At 47.8% G+C, this 13,012-nt stretch overlaps 1 protein-coding gene across 3 annotated transcripts in view; it reads left to right on the top strand.

Annotated features, from left to right (window-relative positions):
- The window catches only part of LOC129858507 (probable E3 ubiquitin-protein ligase MID2), a 276,015-nt gene extending 266,394 nt beyond the window's left edge, over window positions 1-9,621 (top strand). For all 3 annotated transcript variants that reach the window (XM_055927796.1, XM_055927797.1, XM_055927795.1), the window contains 2 exons: window positions 7,062-7,269; window positions 7,542-9,621. In XM_055927796.1, coding sequence (XP_055783771.1) covers window positions 7,062-7,269; window positions 7,542-7,956 — 623 coding nt within the window. In that variant the 3' untranslated portion in view covers window positions 7,957-9,621. The remainder of the gene's footprint in view (window positions 1-7,061; window positions 7,270-7,541) is intronic.
- Window positions 9,622-13,012: the final 3,391 nt, after the last annotated feature.

Genomic DNA, 13,012 nt, shown 5'->3' with positions numbered 1-13,012 from the left:
GATTTTTTTGGGGTTGTTGTCATATTTTTCGGACGACTAGACGAGAAGCGGCTTGGAGATTTTAGCTTTAGGTTGTCACATTTCAGCGTGGCTTTGCAAAACACGGTTCACAAATAACACTGACATGTAACGTTAAACCCAAAACTTCCTCCACTCGAAAAACCACGGTGAAGTACATTGGAACATGAATACTGTACTCTGGATGAGTAAACTGCACATAGGCCAAGCTGTTATCTACACTATTACACAGGAATCATTTAAGACACCAAGCTGTTATCTACACTATTACACAGGAATCATTTAAGACAATCAAGCTGTTATCTACACTACTACACAGGAATCATTTAAGACACCAAGCTGTTATCTACACTATTACACAGGAATCATTTAAGACAATCAAGCTGTTATCTACACTATTACACAGGAATCATTTAAGACAATCAAGCTGTTATCTACACTACTACACAGGAATCATTTAAGACAGCAAGCTGTTATTACACAGGAATCATTTAAGACAACCAAGCTGTTATCTACACTACTACACAGGAATCATTTAAGACACCAAGCTGTTATCTACACTATTACACAGGAATCATTTAAGACACCAAGCTGTTATCTACACTATTACACAGGAATCATTTAAGACACCAAGCTGTTATCTACACTATTACACAGGAATCATTTAAGACTATTAGACAAATAGAATCACTTGATGTTCTTAAAAAGGTCTTGACTTCACATTGTCAAGCTCGGACATTCACCATCATTCTCAGTAGAATAACGGTTCATACATGAATAATACTGGTGGAGGTTAGAGGAGGAGATGGAAGAGGAGGAGGGATATATAGGGAGGAGGAGGAGATGTAGGGTAGAGGAGGAGGGATATATAGGGAGGAGGAGGAGATGGAGGGTAGAGGAGGAGATGTAAGAGGAGGGATATATAGGGAGGAGGAGGAGATGGAGGGTAGAGGGGGAGATGGAAGAGGAGGAGGAGGAGATGGAGGGTAGAGGGGGAGATGAAGGGATATATAGGGAGGAGGAGATGGAAGGATATATATGGCGGAGGAGGAGATGGAGGGTAGAGGAGGAGATGGAAGAAGAGGAGGAGGAGGAAGAGAGCGAGGGATATATATGGAGGTGGAGGAGGAGATGGGGGGATATATATGGCAGAGGAGATGGAAGAAGAGGAGGAGATGAAAGAGGAGGAAGAAAGCAAGGGATATATATGGAGGTTGAGAAGGAGGAGATGGAGGGTAGAGGATGAGATGGAAGAGGAGGAGGAGGAAATGGAGGGTAGAGGATGAGGTGGAAGAGGAGGTGGAGTAGAGGATGAGATGGAAGGTAGAGGATGAGATGGAAGAGGAGGTGGAGGAGATGGAGGGTAGAGGATGAGATAGAAGAGGAGGAGGAGATGGAGGGTAGAGGATGAGATGGAAGAGGAGGAGGAGGAGATGGAGAGTAGAGGATGAGATGGAAGAGGAGGAGGAGGAGATGGAGGGTAGAGGATGAGATGGAAGAGGAGGAGGAGGAGATGGAGAGTAGAGGATGAGATGGAAGAGGAGGTGGAGGAGATGGAGGGTAGAGGATGAGGTGGAAGAGGAGGAGGAGGAGATGGAGGGTAGAGGATGAGATGGAAGAGGAGGAGGAGGAGATGGAGAGTAGAGGATGAGATGGAAGAGGAGGTGGAGGAGATGGAGGGTAGAGGATGAGGTGGAAGAGGAGGTGGAGTAGAGGATGAGATGGAAGGTAGAGGATGAGATGGAAGAGGAGGAGATGGAGGGTAGAGGATGAGGTGGAAGAGGAGGTGGAGTAGAGGATGAGATGGAAGGTAGAGGATGAGATGGAAGAGGAGGTGGAGTAGAGGATGGGTAAAGGATGAGATGGAAGAGGAGGAGGATGAGATGAAAGGTAGAGGATGAGATGGAAGAGGAGGTGGAGGAGATGGAGGGTAGAGGATGAGATGGAGGAGATGGAGGGTAGAGGATGGGGTGGAAGAGGAGGTGGAGAAGATGGAGGGTAGATGATGAGATGGAAGAGGAGGTGGAGTAGAGGATGGGTAGAGGATGAGATGGAAGAGGAGGTGGAGGAGATGGAGGGTAGAGGATGAGATGGAAGAGGAGGTGGAGGAGATGGAGGGTAGATTATGAGATGGAAGAGGAGGTGGAGGAGATGGAGGGTAGAGGATGAGATGGAAGAGGAGGTGGAGGAGATGGAGGGTAGAGGATGAGATGGAAGAGAAGGTGGAGGAGATGGAGGGTAGATGATGAGATAGAAGAGGAGGTGGAGGAGATGGAGGGTAGAGGATGAGATGGAAGAGGAGGAGGAGGAGATGGAGAGTAGAGGATGAGATGGAAGAGGAGGAGGAGGAGGAGATGGAGGGTAGAGGATGAGATGGAAGAGGAGGAGGAGGAGATGGAGGGTAGAGGATGAGATGGAAGAGGAGGTGGAGGAGATGGAGGGTAGAGGATGAGATGGAAGAGGAGGAGGAGGAGATGGAGGGGGAGATGGGGGTTGGGGGATACAGACAGAGGGTAGAGGTGGGGGTTGAGGGATGCAGAATGATGGTGGAGGTGGGGGTTGAGGGATGAGGTATGCAGACGGAGGGTAGAGGTGGGGGTTGAGGGATGAGGTATGCAGACGGAGGGTGGAGGTGGGGGTTGAGGGATGCAGAAGGAGGGTGGAGGTGGGGTTTGAGGGATGCAGAAGGAGGGCGGAGGTGGGGGTTGAGGGAGGCAGAAGGAGGTTGGAGGTGGGGGTTAAGGGATGCAGACGGAGGGTGGAGGTGGGGGTTGAGGGAGGCAGACGGAGGGTGGAGGTGGGGGTTGAGGGATGAGGTATGCAGACGGAGGGTGGAGGTGGGGGTTGAGGGAGGCAAACGGAGGGTGGAGGTGGGGGTTGAGGGAGGCAGACGGAGGGTGGAGGTGGGGGTTGGGGGATGCAGAAGGAGGGTAGAGGTGGGGGTTGAGGGATGCAGAAGAAGGGTGGGGGTTGAGGGATGCAGAAGAAGGGTGGGGGTTGAGGGATGCAGAAGGAGGGTGGAGGTGGGGGTTGAGGGATGCAGAAGGAGGGTGGAGGTGGGGGTTGAGGGAGGCAGACGGAGGGTGGAGGTGGGGGTTGAGGGATGCAGAAGGAGGGTAGAGGTGGGGGTTGAGGGATGCAGAAGGAGGGTGGAGGTGGGGGTTGAGGGATGCAGAAGGAGGGTCGAGGTGGGGGATGAGAGATGCAGAAGGAGGGTGGAGGTGGGGGTTGAGGGATGCAGAAGGAGGGTGGAGGTGGGGGTTGAGGGATGCAGAAGAAGGGTGGGGGTTGAGGGATGCAAAAGGAGGGTGGAGGTGGGGGTTGAGGGATGCAGAAGGAGGGTGGAGGTGGGGGTTGAGGGATGCAGAAGGAGGGTGGAGGTGGGGGTTGAGGGAGGCAGACGGAGGGTGGAGGTGGGGGTTGAGGGATGCAGAAGGAGGGTAGAGGTGGGGGTTGAGGGAGGCAGACGGAGGGTGGAGGTTGTGGTTGAGGGATGCAGAAGGAGGGTGGAGGTGGGGGTTGAGGGATGCAGAAGGAGGGTAGAGGTGGGGGTTGAGGGAGGCAGACGGAGGGTGGAGGTGGGGGTTGAGGGAGGCAGACGGAGGGTGGAGGTGGAGGTTGAGGGATGCAGACGGAGGGTGGAGGTGGGGGTTGAGGGATGCAGACGGAGGGTAGAGGTGGGGGTTGAGGGATGAGGTATGCAGACGGAGGGTGGAGGTGGGGGTTGAGGGATGAGGTATGCAGACGGAGGGTGGAGGTGGGGGATGAGGGAGGCAAACGGAGGGTGGAGGTGGGGGTTGAGGGATGCAGAAGGAGGGTAGAGGTGGGGGTTGAGGGATGCAGAAGAAGGGTGGGGGTTGAGGGATGCAGAAGGAGGGTGGAGGTGGGGGTTGAGGGATGCAGAAGACGGGTGGAGGTGGGGGTTGAGGGAGTCAGAAGGAGGGTGGAGGTGGGGGTTAAGGGATGCAGACGAAGGGTGGAGGTGGGGGTTGAGGGAGGCAGAAGGAGGGTAGAGGTGGGGGTTGAGGGATGAGGTATGCAGACGGAGGGTGGAGGTGGGGATTAAGGGATGCAGAAGGAGGGTGGAGGTGGGGGTTGAGGGAGGCAGACGGAGGGTGGAGGTGGGGGTTGAGGGAGGCAGACGGAGGGTAGAGGTGGGGGTTGAGGGATGAGGTATGCAGAAGGAGGGTGGAGGTGGGGGTTGAGGGAGGCAGACGGAGGGTGGAGGTGGGGGTTGAGGGATGCAGAAGGAGGGTGGAGGTGGGGGTTGAGGGATGCAGAAGAAGGGTGGGGGTTGAGGGATGCAGACGGAGGGTGGAGGTGGGGGATGAGGTATGCAGACGGAGGGTGGAGGTGGGGGTTGAGGTATGCAGAAGGAGGGTGGAGTAGGGGGTTGAGGGATGCAGAAGGAGGGTGGAGTAGGGGGTTGAGGGATGCAGACGGAGGGTGGAGGTGGGGGTTGAGGGATGCAGAAGAAGTGTGGGGGTTGTGGGATGCAGAAGAAGGGTGGAGGTGGGGCTTCCCCTGGTTCTGTGGGACAGTGTCCTTTCTGCTTGTCTCCCTGACCCTCAGCCTGCAGCCGCTCTCCTTCATCTTCTCCATGACATCTGTCCATCTCTCTGTCTGTGTATCCCAAGGGTAGAGCTGTAATTTAGTCCAGGTCTCTCTCTCTCTCCATCTCTCTCTCTCCATCTCTCTCTCTCTCTCTCTCTCTCTCTCTCTCTCTCTCTCTCTCTCTCTCTCTCTTTCTCTCCGTCTCTCTCTCGCTCTCTTTCTCTCTCCATCTCTCTCTCTCTCTCTCTCTCCTGTAGCAGGGAGCATGATAGTGTCAGCCAGCCTTCCTCTCCTTGCCTCTGACAGGTTTACTACAGCACATAATCCCAAACACTGCACTCATAAAGTGTGTGTGTGCTTTTGAAATGCATTTCCATAATTTCCCTTCCTCCGATAGCTACAGTGCTTTAGATACACATACATAACCCTGCTCAGAACGGATTCCCAGCTGACACAGAAACACATTGCTCCGGCTTTCATTCCGACTCCTCAGTGCCTCAACAATACACAGCCACTAATAGAACGGTGAGCATCAGTGAATTACACGTGTCATTTATAAAGTATTGCTGGGAAGAAGAAATGTATAATCCTAGTTGTGAGAAAATCCCATCTCTGTATCTCAAATAGTTGTATTAATTATTGTATTAATAATTAGACCAGGGCCCATAGACCAGGGCCCATAGACCAGGGCCCATAGACCAGGGCCCATAGACCAGGGCCCGTAGACCAGGGCCCATAGACCAGGGCCCATAGACCAGGGCCCATAGACCAGGGCCCATAGACCAGGGCCCATAGACCAGGGCCCATTGACCAAGGTCCATTGACCAGGGCCCATAGACCAGGGCCCATAGACCAGGGCCCATTGGGTTCAAAGGTAGGGCACTATATAGTGAATAGGGTGACATTTTGGTTGCACGCCTGGTCTCAGTGGTAACATGATGGAACCCTTTAAAAAGGTGGTGATGCTGTTAAGTGACACCTTGGCTCTGTCTGTGTCCCGGCCCCTGTAGGAATACACTGGTAATGAGAGAGATGCTGTGTGTGTGATGACTGTTTCTGGTTTGTTGATTGTCACGTGTGTGTGCGTCAGTATACCCGCCTTTGTGTGTGTGTTTGTCCTCTGTCGCCCATCACGTGCAGCGGCTTCAGTCCCCTCCTCTCCTCACTCAGCCAGCCAGCCAGACCAACAGTCCCCAGGAAATGTGTGACAGAGACAGTGTGTGTTTGAAAATGTCTGCGCTCGCAGCGATAAGCAGATCAAAGCAGAGAATCTTTTCATGTAATTGGCTTCCAGAAGCACACTGCCAAAGCATCTCATATCCGTCCGCAGTAACACTCACTCGGAAAAGGATATTATTGGGCAGGCAGGGAGGAGAGAGAGAGAGAGAGAGAGAGGAGGAGATGGAGGGAGCTCCATTGTTGCTCATTTAAGCCCTGTAAGACGAGGAGGAGAAGGAGGGATGGAGGAGAAGGAGGGATGGAGGAGAAGGAGGGATGTAGGAGAAGGAGAGATGGAGCGATGGAGGAGAAGGAGACTGGAGGAGAAGGAGGGATGGAGGAGAAGGAGGGATGGAGGAGAAGAAGGGATGGTGGAGAAGTAGGGATGGAGGAGAAGGACACTGGAGGAGAATGAGGGATGGAGGAGAAGGAGGCTGGAGGAGAATGAGGGATGGAGGAGAATGAGGGATGGAGGAGAAGGAGGGATGGTGGAGAAGGAGGGTTGGAGGAGAAGGAAAGATGGAGGAGAAGGAGGGTTGGAGGAGAAGGAAAGATGGAGGAGAAGGAGGGATGTAGGAGAAGGAGAGGTGGAGGAGAAGGAGAGATGGAGGGATGGAGGAGAAGGAAAGATGGAGGAGAAGGAGGGATGTAGGAGAAGGAAAGATGGAGGAGAAGGAGGGATGTAGGAGAAGGAGGGATGGAGGAGAAGGAGGGATGTAGGAGAAGGAGAGATGGAGGGATGGAGGAGAAGGAGGGATGGAGGAGAAGGAGGGATGGTGGAGAAATAGGGATGGAGGAGAAGGACACTGGAGGAGAATGAGGGATGGAGGAGAAGGAGGCTGGAGGAGAATGAGGGATGGAGGAGAAGGAGGGATGGTGGAGAAGGAGGGATGGTGGAGAAGGAGGGTTGGAGGAGAAGGAGGGATGGAGGAGAAGGAGGGATGGAGGAGAAGGAGGGATAGAGGAGAAGGAGACTGGAGGAGAAGGAGACTGGAGGTGTCAGAGTTAAATGTCAGGTTGTCCAAGGCCAAGGGTGTTGTTAGAGATGTGTAAATGTTATGTTCTCTGTCATAAAACTCACAGCATTATTCACAATATCCTAGATTTGATGTTCATCTCAGACACTTGACCTGAGGCTGATTGTCCGCCTGTCTTTCTTCTGCTGCTGATGTCAAATGATGATGTGTGCTAAACCTAGAGAACCTCTGTGAAGCTAAACGACTCCCCCCCGTCTTCTCCTCCACCTGTCTTCTCCTCCACCTCTCTTCCAGGTCAGCCTTTTAAGCTTGACCCGAAGACGGCCCACAAGAAGCTGCGTCTGTCCAACGACTGCCTGACCATGGAGAAAGACGAGAGCTCCCTGAAGAAGAGCCACACTCCAGAACGCTTCAGCAGCACGGGGTCGTACGGAGCAGCAGGAAACGTCTTCATCGACAGCGGCTGTCACTACTGGGAGGTGTTGCTGGGCGCCTCCACCTGGTGAGTTGTGGACTTGATAACACTGTTCACAGCTTCATGCAAAAACACTTTATTTACCTCCATCGATCATTTAATATCCTCTATAGTAGTGGAATAAGCTTTATCGATACAAAATAGGAACAATTCTAGAATGTTGTATTTTCTACCCTTTTGATTTCTTCTCTACAATAGTGACAAAAGACTTGCAATACGTATGCACTAGTTTTCACTGAACATTCCAAACCTCAGTCAATGACTGGCCCTCCCTAACGCTCTGTAATCCCCTCTGACAGGTACGCTGTGGGCGTGGCTTACAAGTCAGCCCCTAAGAACGAGTGGAGTGGTAAGAACTCCTCCTCCTGGGTGTTCTCCCGCTGTAACAACAACTTCATGGTGCGTCACAATGGCAAGGAGATGCTGGTGGAGGCCAGCCACCAGCTCCGACGTCTGGGAGTCCTTCTGGACTACGACAACAACTCCCTGTCCTTCTACGACGCCATGAACTCCCAACACCTGCACACCTTCGAGGTCAGCTTCCTGCTCCCCGTGGCGCCCACCTTCATGATCTGGAACAAGTCCGTGATGATCCTGTCGGGGCTTCCGGTGCCGGACTTTGTGGACTGCCCTGAGGAACACCAGGAGGGGATGACGACCCTGTGCCGCCAGCAGGAGTCACCCTACGTGTCGGGTATGAAGGGCTGTCACTGAGACCGGGACTGGGACTGCGACTCGGCCTGTTGTCACAGAGACGGCTGAGATTGGGGTCATTGTCACGACCGATGAGGGCTTGGACTGGACTCACTGGACTGGGCTGGGTTTGACTCACTTACTTCCTGGGTTTGTGGGCCAATGGGGTTGAATCTTCCTCATCCTTTGCTTCCTGCTTCCTCCTTCCTCATTTTCCCCCAGCTCTCCTCTTTTCTCGTCATGGATGGTTTCAGTTACAATGCCTACTAGTTGTCTCAGTGTGACGATGTGTTTTGTTGTTTATGATATTTACAAATCATCACAGAAGCTTGACTTGCATTATGTGACTACTAGTCTTGTATTATAAGAAACTTTATTAATCATGATTGATTAGAGGAGAATGTTAATTATTTATGAATAATAAGTTGGTTTGCTTTATAGATTTACATTTATTTCCCTAGTGTGTAAAAACAAAAAAAGACAGAAAATGAATTTGGGCAAGATTGTTCTTCCTATAGAAAGCAGAGTGAATTTATATTGTATAGAAAAGGGATATGATTATGATGTTTATGCGATTCTTAACACAGTAAAATTTACAAAACTGACGGAGAAAAAAAGTTCACAAAGTTGAATATTCAGGGAGGAGACGGTTAAAACATTTGATTTGCTATCGGTTTTGATGTCATAGCATGATATGTCTTTCCTCTGTGATTGGTTCACACTTCATGTTTTGTTTGGTTTTGTTTTGTCGAAAAGCATGCTGCATTATGGGATCCCACTTAAACCTTCTGGTTCACAGGTTATTCTATATACACTCTATCTCCTTAACCCTTTACTGGTTCACTTCCTGGTTATCATGAGGCACTCCCTGACTCCTGACCAATAGAATCCCTCACAGTCACTACGGAGCTCCACCACCTGCCCTCACATCCAATCACTGGTCGAGGTTTACCTACTACAGAGAGGTGTGTTATTGTTGATTGTTCCCCGTATATAAAGTCCCAAGACAATGTAGACCTGTTATTTTCTTATAGAAATCATTTGATTTTCATTCAAGAAAATCACATATTAACCTTCACCAGATATGGAGAAGAGAAGACCATACAAATCTATGACATTTTCATCAAAAACTTAAGCGTTACATAGTCATATATTTATTTGGGCCTGCTTTTTATCAGTTGGTGGTGTCGATTATAAATATGATTATCCTCTGATTGATATTCAGGGATTGAATGCATAGTGGGTCTGATCAAGACAATCAATAGTATATTATTATGCAGGCAGGTTTAAAACCTAACAAGGAGTGTGTAACAGGAAACCCGATGAACTATAGCATGACGTAATACTTCAGATACTAACTGTTACCTACTGAAAACCAACGGGTGCTTTATTTTTTACAATGATTTAATAAACGTAGTAGTGAAGATATTGGGAACAGACAGACTCATTACGACTGGTCATCCCACCGTTCTGATGGCAGTGGTTCCATCTCACTCCACACATCAGTGGCTTTACGCTGCGTCCCCAAATGGTACCCTATTCCCAATATAGTGCACAACTTTTGAAAGTCAAAAAAGAATGCGCTATGTGGGGAATCGAAGTACCATTCAATCCAGCCTTAGTTTTCCCGTTCCATTTCCTGTTTTTAAAGTTTTTAAGTTCCTGTTTTTAATTGAAAGCACAAACTACCCAATCTGGCAGATTTATACTTGGCAGAGTGAGAGTTGGAGACAGAGAGACAGATATATGAATGGATCTGTAACTGCCGGTGAGTCCTGAGTAGCGTTGTAGACCTAAAGACGACAGTGATGCAGTCGCATGGCCAGGGTCTTCTGTTTTAAAGAGCTGCATACTGGACTCTAATAATCAGAGGTCTTTTAAATAACACTGCTTTGGATTATAACAGGCGGCAACACTTCACCCTAGACCCCTTTTTATGTATGCATTCGTAAAGCCTTTATAACAGCTACATAAGACGTAACATCAGTTATATGCCGTTATTAAGGGTAATACAAAGGTCACAGAGCTGGATACAGAGGTTGTTCTCTTTTCGTTAGTCGAGCAGCAGATTTGTGAACGTTAACATTTCTTGAATTCTCAGAAAGCTGATCAAGGTGAAGTAAACAGAGGTGGAAAGCTGGCTGTTGATTTCCGAGCTAAAACTGACACGCTCAATTCATTTGTACAAGAAGTGCATTTGACTTGGGGGTCACCTACCGCATGCATGATAAATGTGTCTCTGATCTACTTGGTCCATACAGTCTGTGTATCTCATGAAAGTTTTATAGAAACAGATTAATAACAAAATGTCTATTTGAAATATACAACTTTATTGAGACGTCTGTGTTCATGCATATCATTCAGATAGTTTTTTGCTGTGCTTTGTGCTACTACTACCGGTCAATAAACATACTAAGAATAATTGACTATCATTTGTAGTTCAGTCAGTATACAGTACCTTCTAGACATGATGGAATAGATCATTATTTAGCATTTCTGTTGTGTTTCTGAAGAAATTATTTTTTACAACTCTAGAAATATATCTCTTTACTTCTCCCCAACAGCAACTGTGTGTTCAGGACAACAACATCAACATAACGCTACTGTTTCAATAGATATCTGACTTGTAAGAAAGACAAATTATGTAAATCATCAGGGGGGGGGGGGGGGGGGGGAATATATATTATATAAAATTGTATAATATACAAAAAAAAATATATGAAGTAATGTTATTTATGTGATCTTAAAAGTCCAATTAAAAGTCTGATCAAAAAAAAAAGTATTGAGTTATCGTAATTCTGTTATTATCCTCGCTGGCCTTCACTCTTTCCACAGATTTCTCCTTGCTTCCACAGTCTGATCTGTCACGTGAAGATGTTGTAACCTCCATGATGGATTGAAAGATATCACATGCCATCATTCAGCATGTAGCTAAGCATCTTGTTTAGTTTGTAGGGAAGGGTTGTCTAAGCCTGCATTCTCAGGCCCGGGGGGGGGCATGGGTAGGGGTATGAGAGAGGCCTGCTGGGCTGGCAGGGCATACAGTGGGCATGGGTAGGGGTATGAGAGAGGCCTGCTGGGCTGGCAGGGCATACGGGGCCCAGGGTTAGGTGGAGGGACACACTTTTAAAAACGATTTTACATTATGAAGGGCTTGACATTAATGAATTATTTTTTACTTGATCTGTAACACCATGGTGACTAGGTGACTTTAAATTGCATTGTATTGTGTTGTATGATGCAAGAAATCAATTTACCCCCCAAAAAAACATTATTATTACCAGACAGCAATTTAGGCAATGTCCATGTATTTATATATTCTTAATTACATTACTTTACTTAGATTTGTGTGTATTGTGAAATTGTTAGCATTTACTTGTTAGATATTACTGCACTGTTGGAGCTAGAAACACAAGAGTTTCGACCCACAATTACATCTGCTCAACACATGTATATGACCAATACAATTTGATTTGATTTGTACACTACCCCTCTGCCTATTGGCTTATTTCAAGCCTGTCTCAAAATACAACACTGCCCCTTTAATTAAGACAAGCTTTTTACTGTCTGGCTTTTCAAAGACATGTATCCGACTCGTTTTGTGCTCTTGTAGGAAGCAGTAACTCCTCATTGCTGACCTATACTTATCTATAAGTGGCCTAATAACTCGCTAACAAAGAATATCAACAAATGTGAACACGTTCGTCTCTGCGCTGTGATCTGATCTGAAAAGCGCATTCACTCTCGGGTGATTGAAGGACAAATCGTGGGCTACCAACAGCCAATATACAGTAATTCTACTCCGTTGCGTTCTGGCTCTGCCTACAACAAAAATCCCAGACTCAATCTTGCAAAGTTAGATTTGTTTTGTTTTGTTACATTGAAAAGGGGCTGATATAATATTGATTCGATCGCAGAGAAAAAAAAACGTTGATCTATTGCAAACTAATGGGGCGACCTCCATTAAGTTGAGGCTGACTATCTCACAGGAGAAAGCATCCGGGCGTGCGAAACAGCGCCCCTCTTTCTGTGTGTAGGCCATCTATCTGATGTCTGTTCCAACCTAGGATTACACTGTTGCCTCCCGTGGCATTGAAGGCAACGGAAGATAGCAAGGATCTGGCCTCCCATGACAATAAAAGTATACAAAATTAGCATTGAGCTGAACTGAGCGAGCCTAAACTGTGAATGGTCCTGGCACACCTAAAAAAAACTATAAAATAAAGTATTGTGTGTACAGATGTATTTTATGTGGTATTGTGAGGAGTTTTCTTTAATTTAATACATTTTAGAATGAGGCTGTAACGTAACAAAATGTGGAAAAAGTCAAGGGGTCTGAATACTTTCCCGAAGGCACAGTATATCCTCACGTTAGCAAGGCATATGAATTAACTTGATTTATAGAGCAAACAATGCAACTGTCACAACACATAGGTTGTAATATGGCCTTTTTGAGGGAGGGGCGAAGGGCTTGGCTTCCCCAGTGATTTTACCCAGAACGCCGCTACTGTGTGTCTCTGCGTTGCATGGTATGTCTTCTGCCTGGTAGTCCTCGGGGAAGCAGTTCTGATTTCCTGTACTCCTCATCTGCTGTCCCTGGCACAGTCCTACTGTTCTCTATTACCACAACACTTATGCGCTGACCCCAAACTAACTGTGATGACGATCGAGCAGAAAAGTCTGGACACCAACAATATATTCAATACTTTTCTCTCCTCGTTTACCCCCCTTGTTTACAAAAAAAAGAATTAGCAGATTTGAATTAATGTGCACTTCTGGTCTCTCTTTCTGCCCTGAATGAGGCATAACGTTGATCTGATGACATATTAGACAGGTTTGGACAATACTACCCTTCATTAACCATTCATGAGCCGTGCCCAAAATATGCTCATATTCCCTATAGTGTACTACTGTTGACCAGGGCCCTGTATGCGCACTATGTGGAGGAGAGTGTCATGTGGGATGTAGTCTGCCATCGGTGAATATGATGAATATTTAGATATATTTTGACATATTTTGATATATTTTGACATTTAGACATATTTAGATTTATTTTAGATTTATTGAGATGTATTAA

Source organism: Salvelinus fontinalis, chromosome 6 (assembly GCF_029448725.1).
Source record: "Salvelinus fontinalis isolate EN_2023a chromosome 6, ASM2944872v1, whole genome shotgun sequence".
Taxonomy (NCBI): Eukaryota; Metazoa; Chordata; class Actinopteri; order Salmoniformes; family Salmonidae; genus Salvelinus; species Salvelinus fontinalis.
This window is presented reverse-complemented; position numbering and strand designations above follow the sequence as displayed.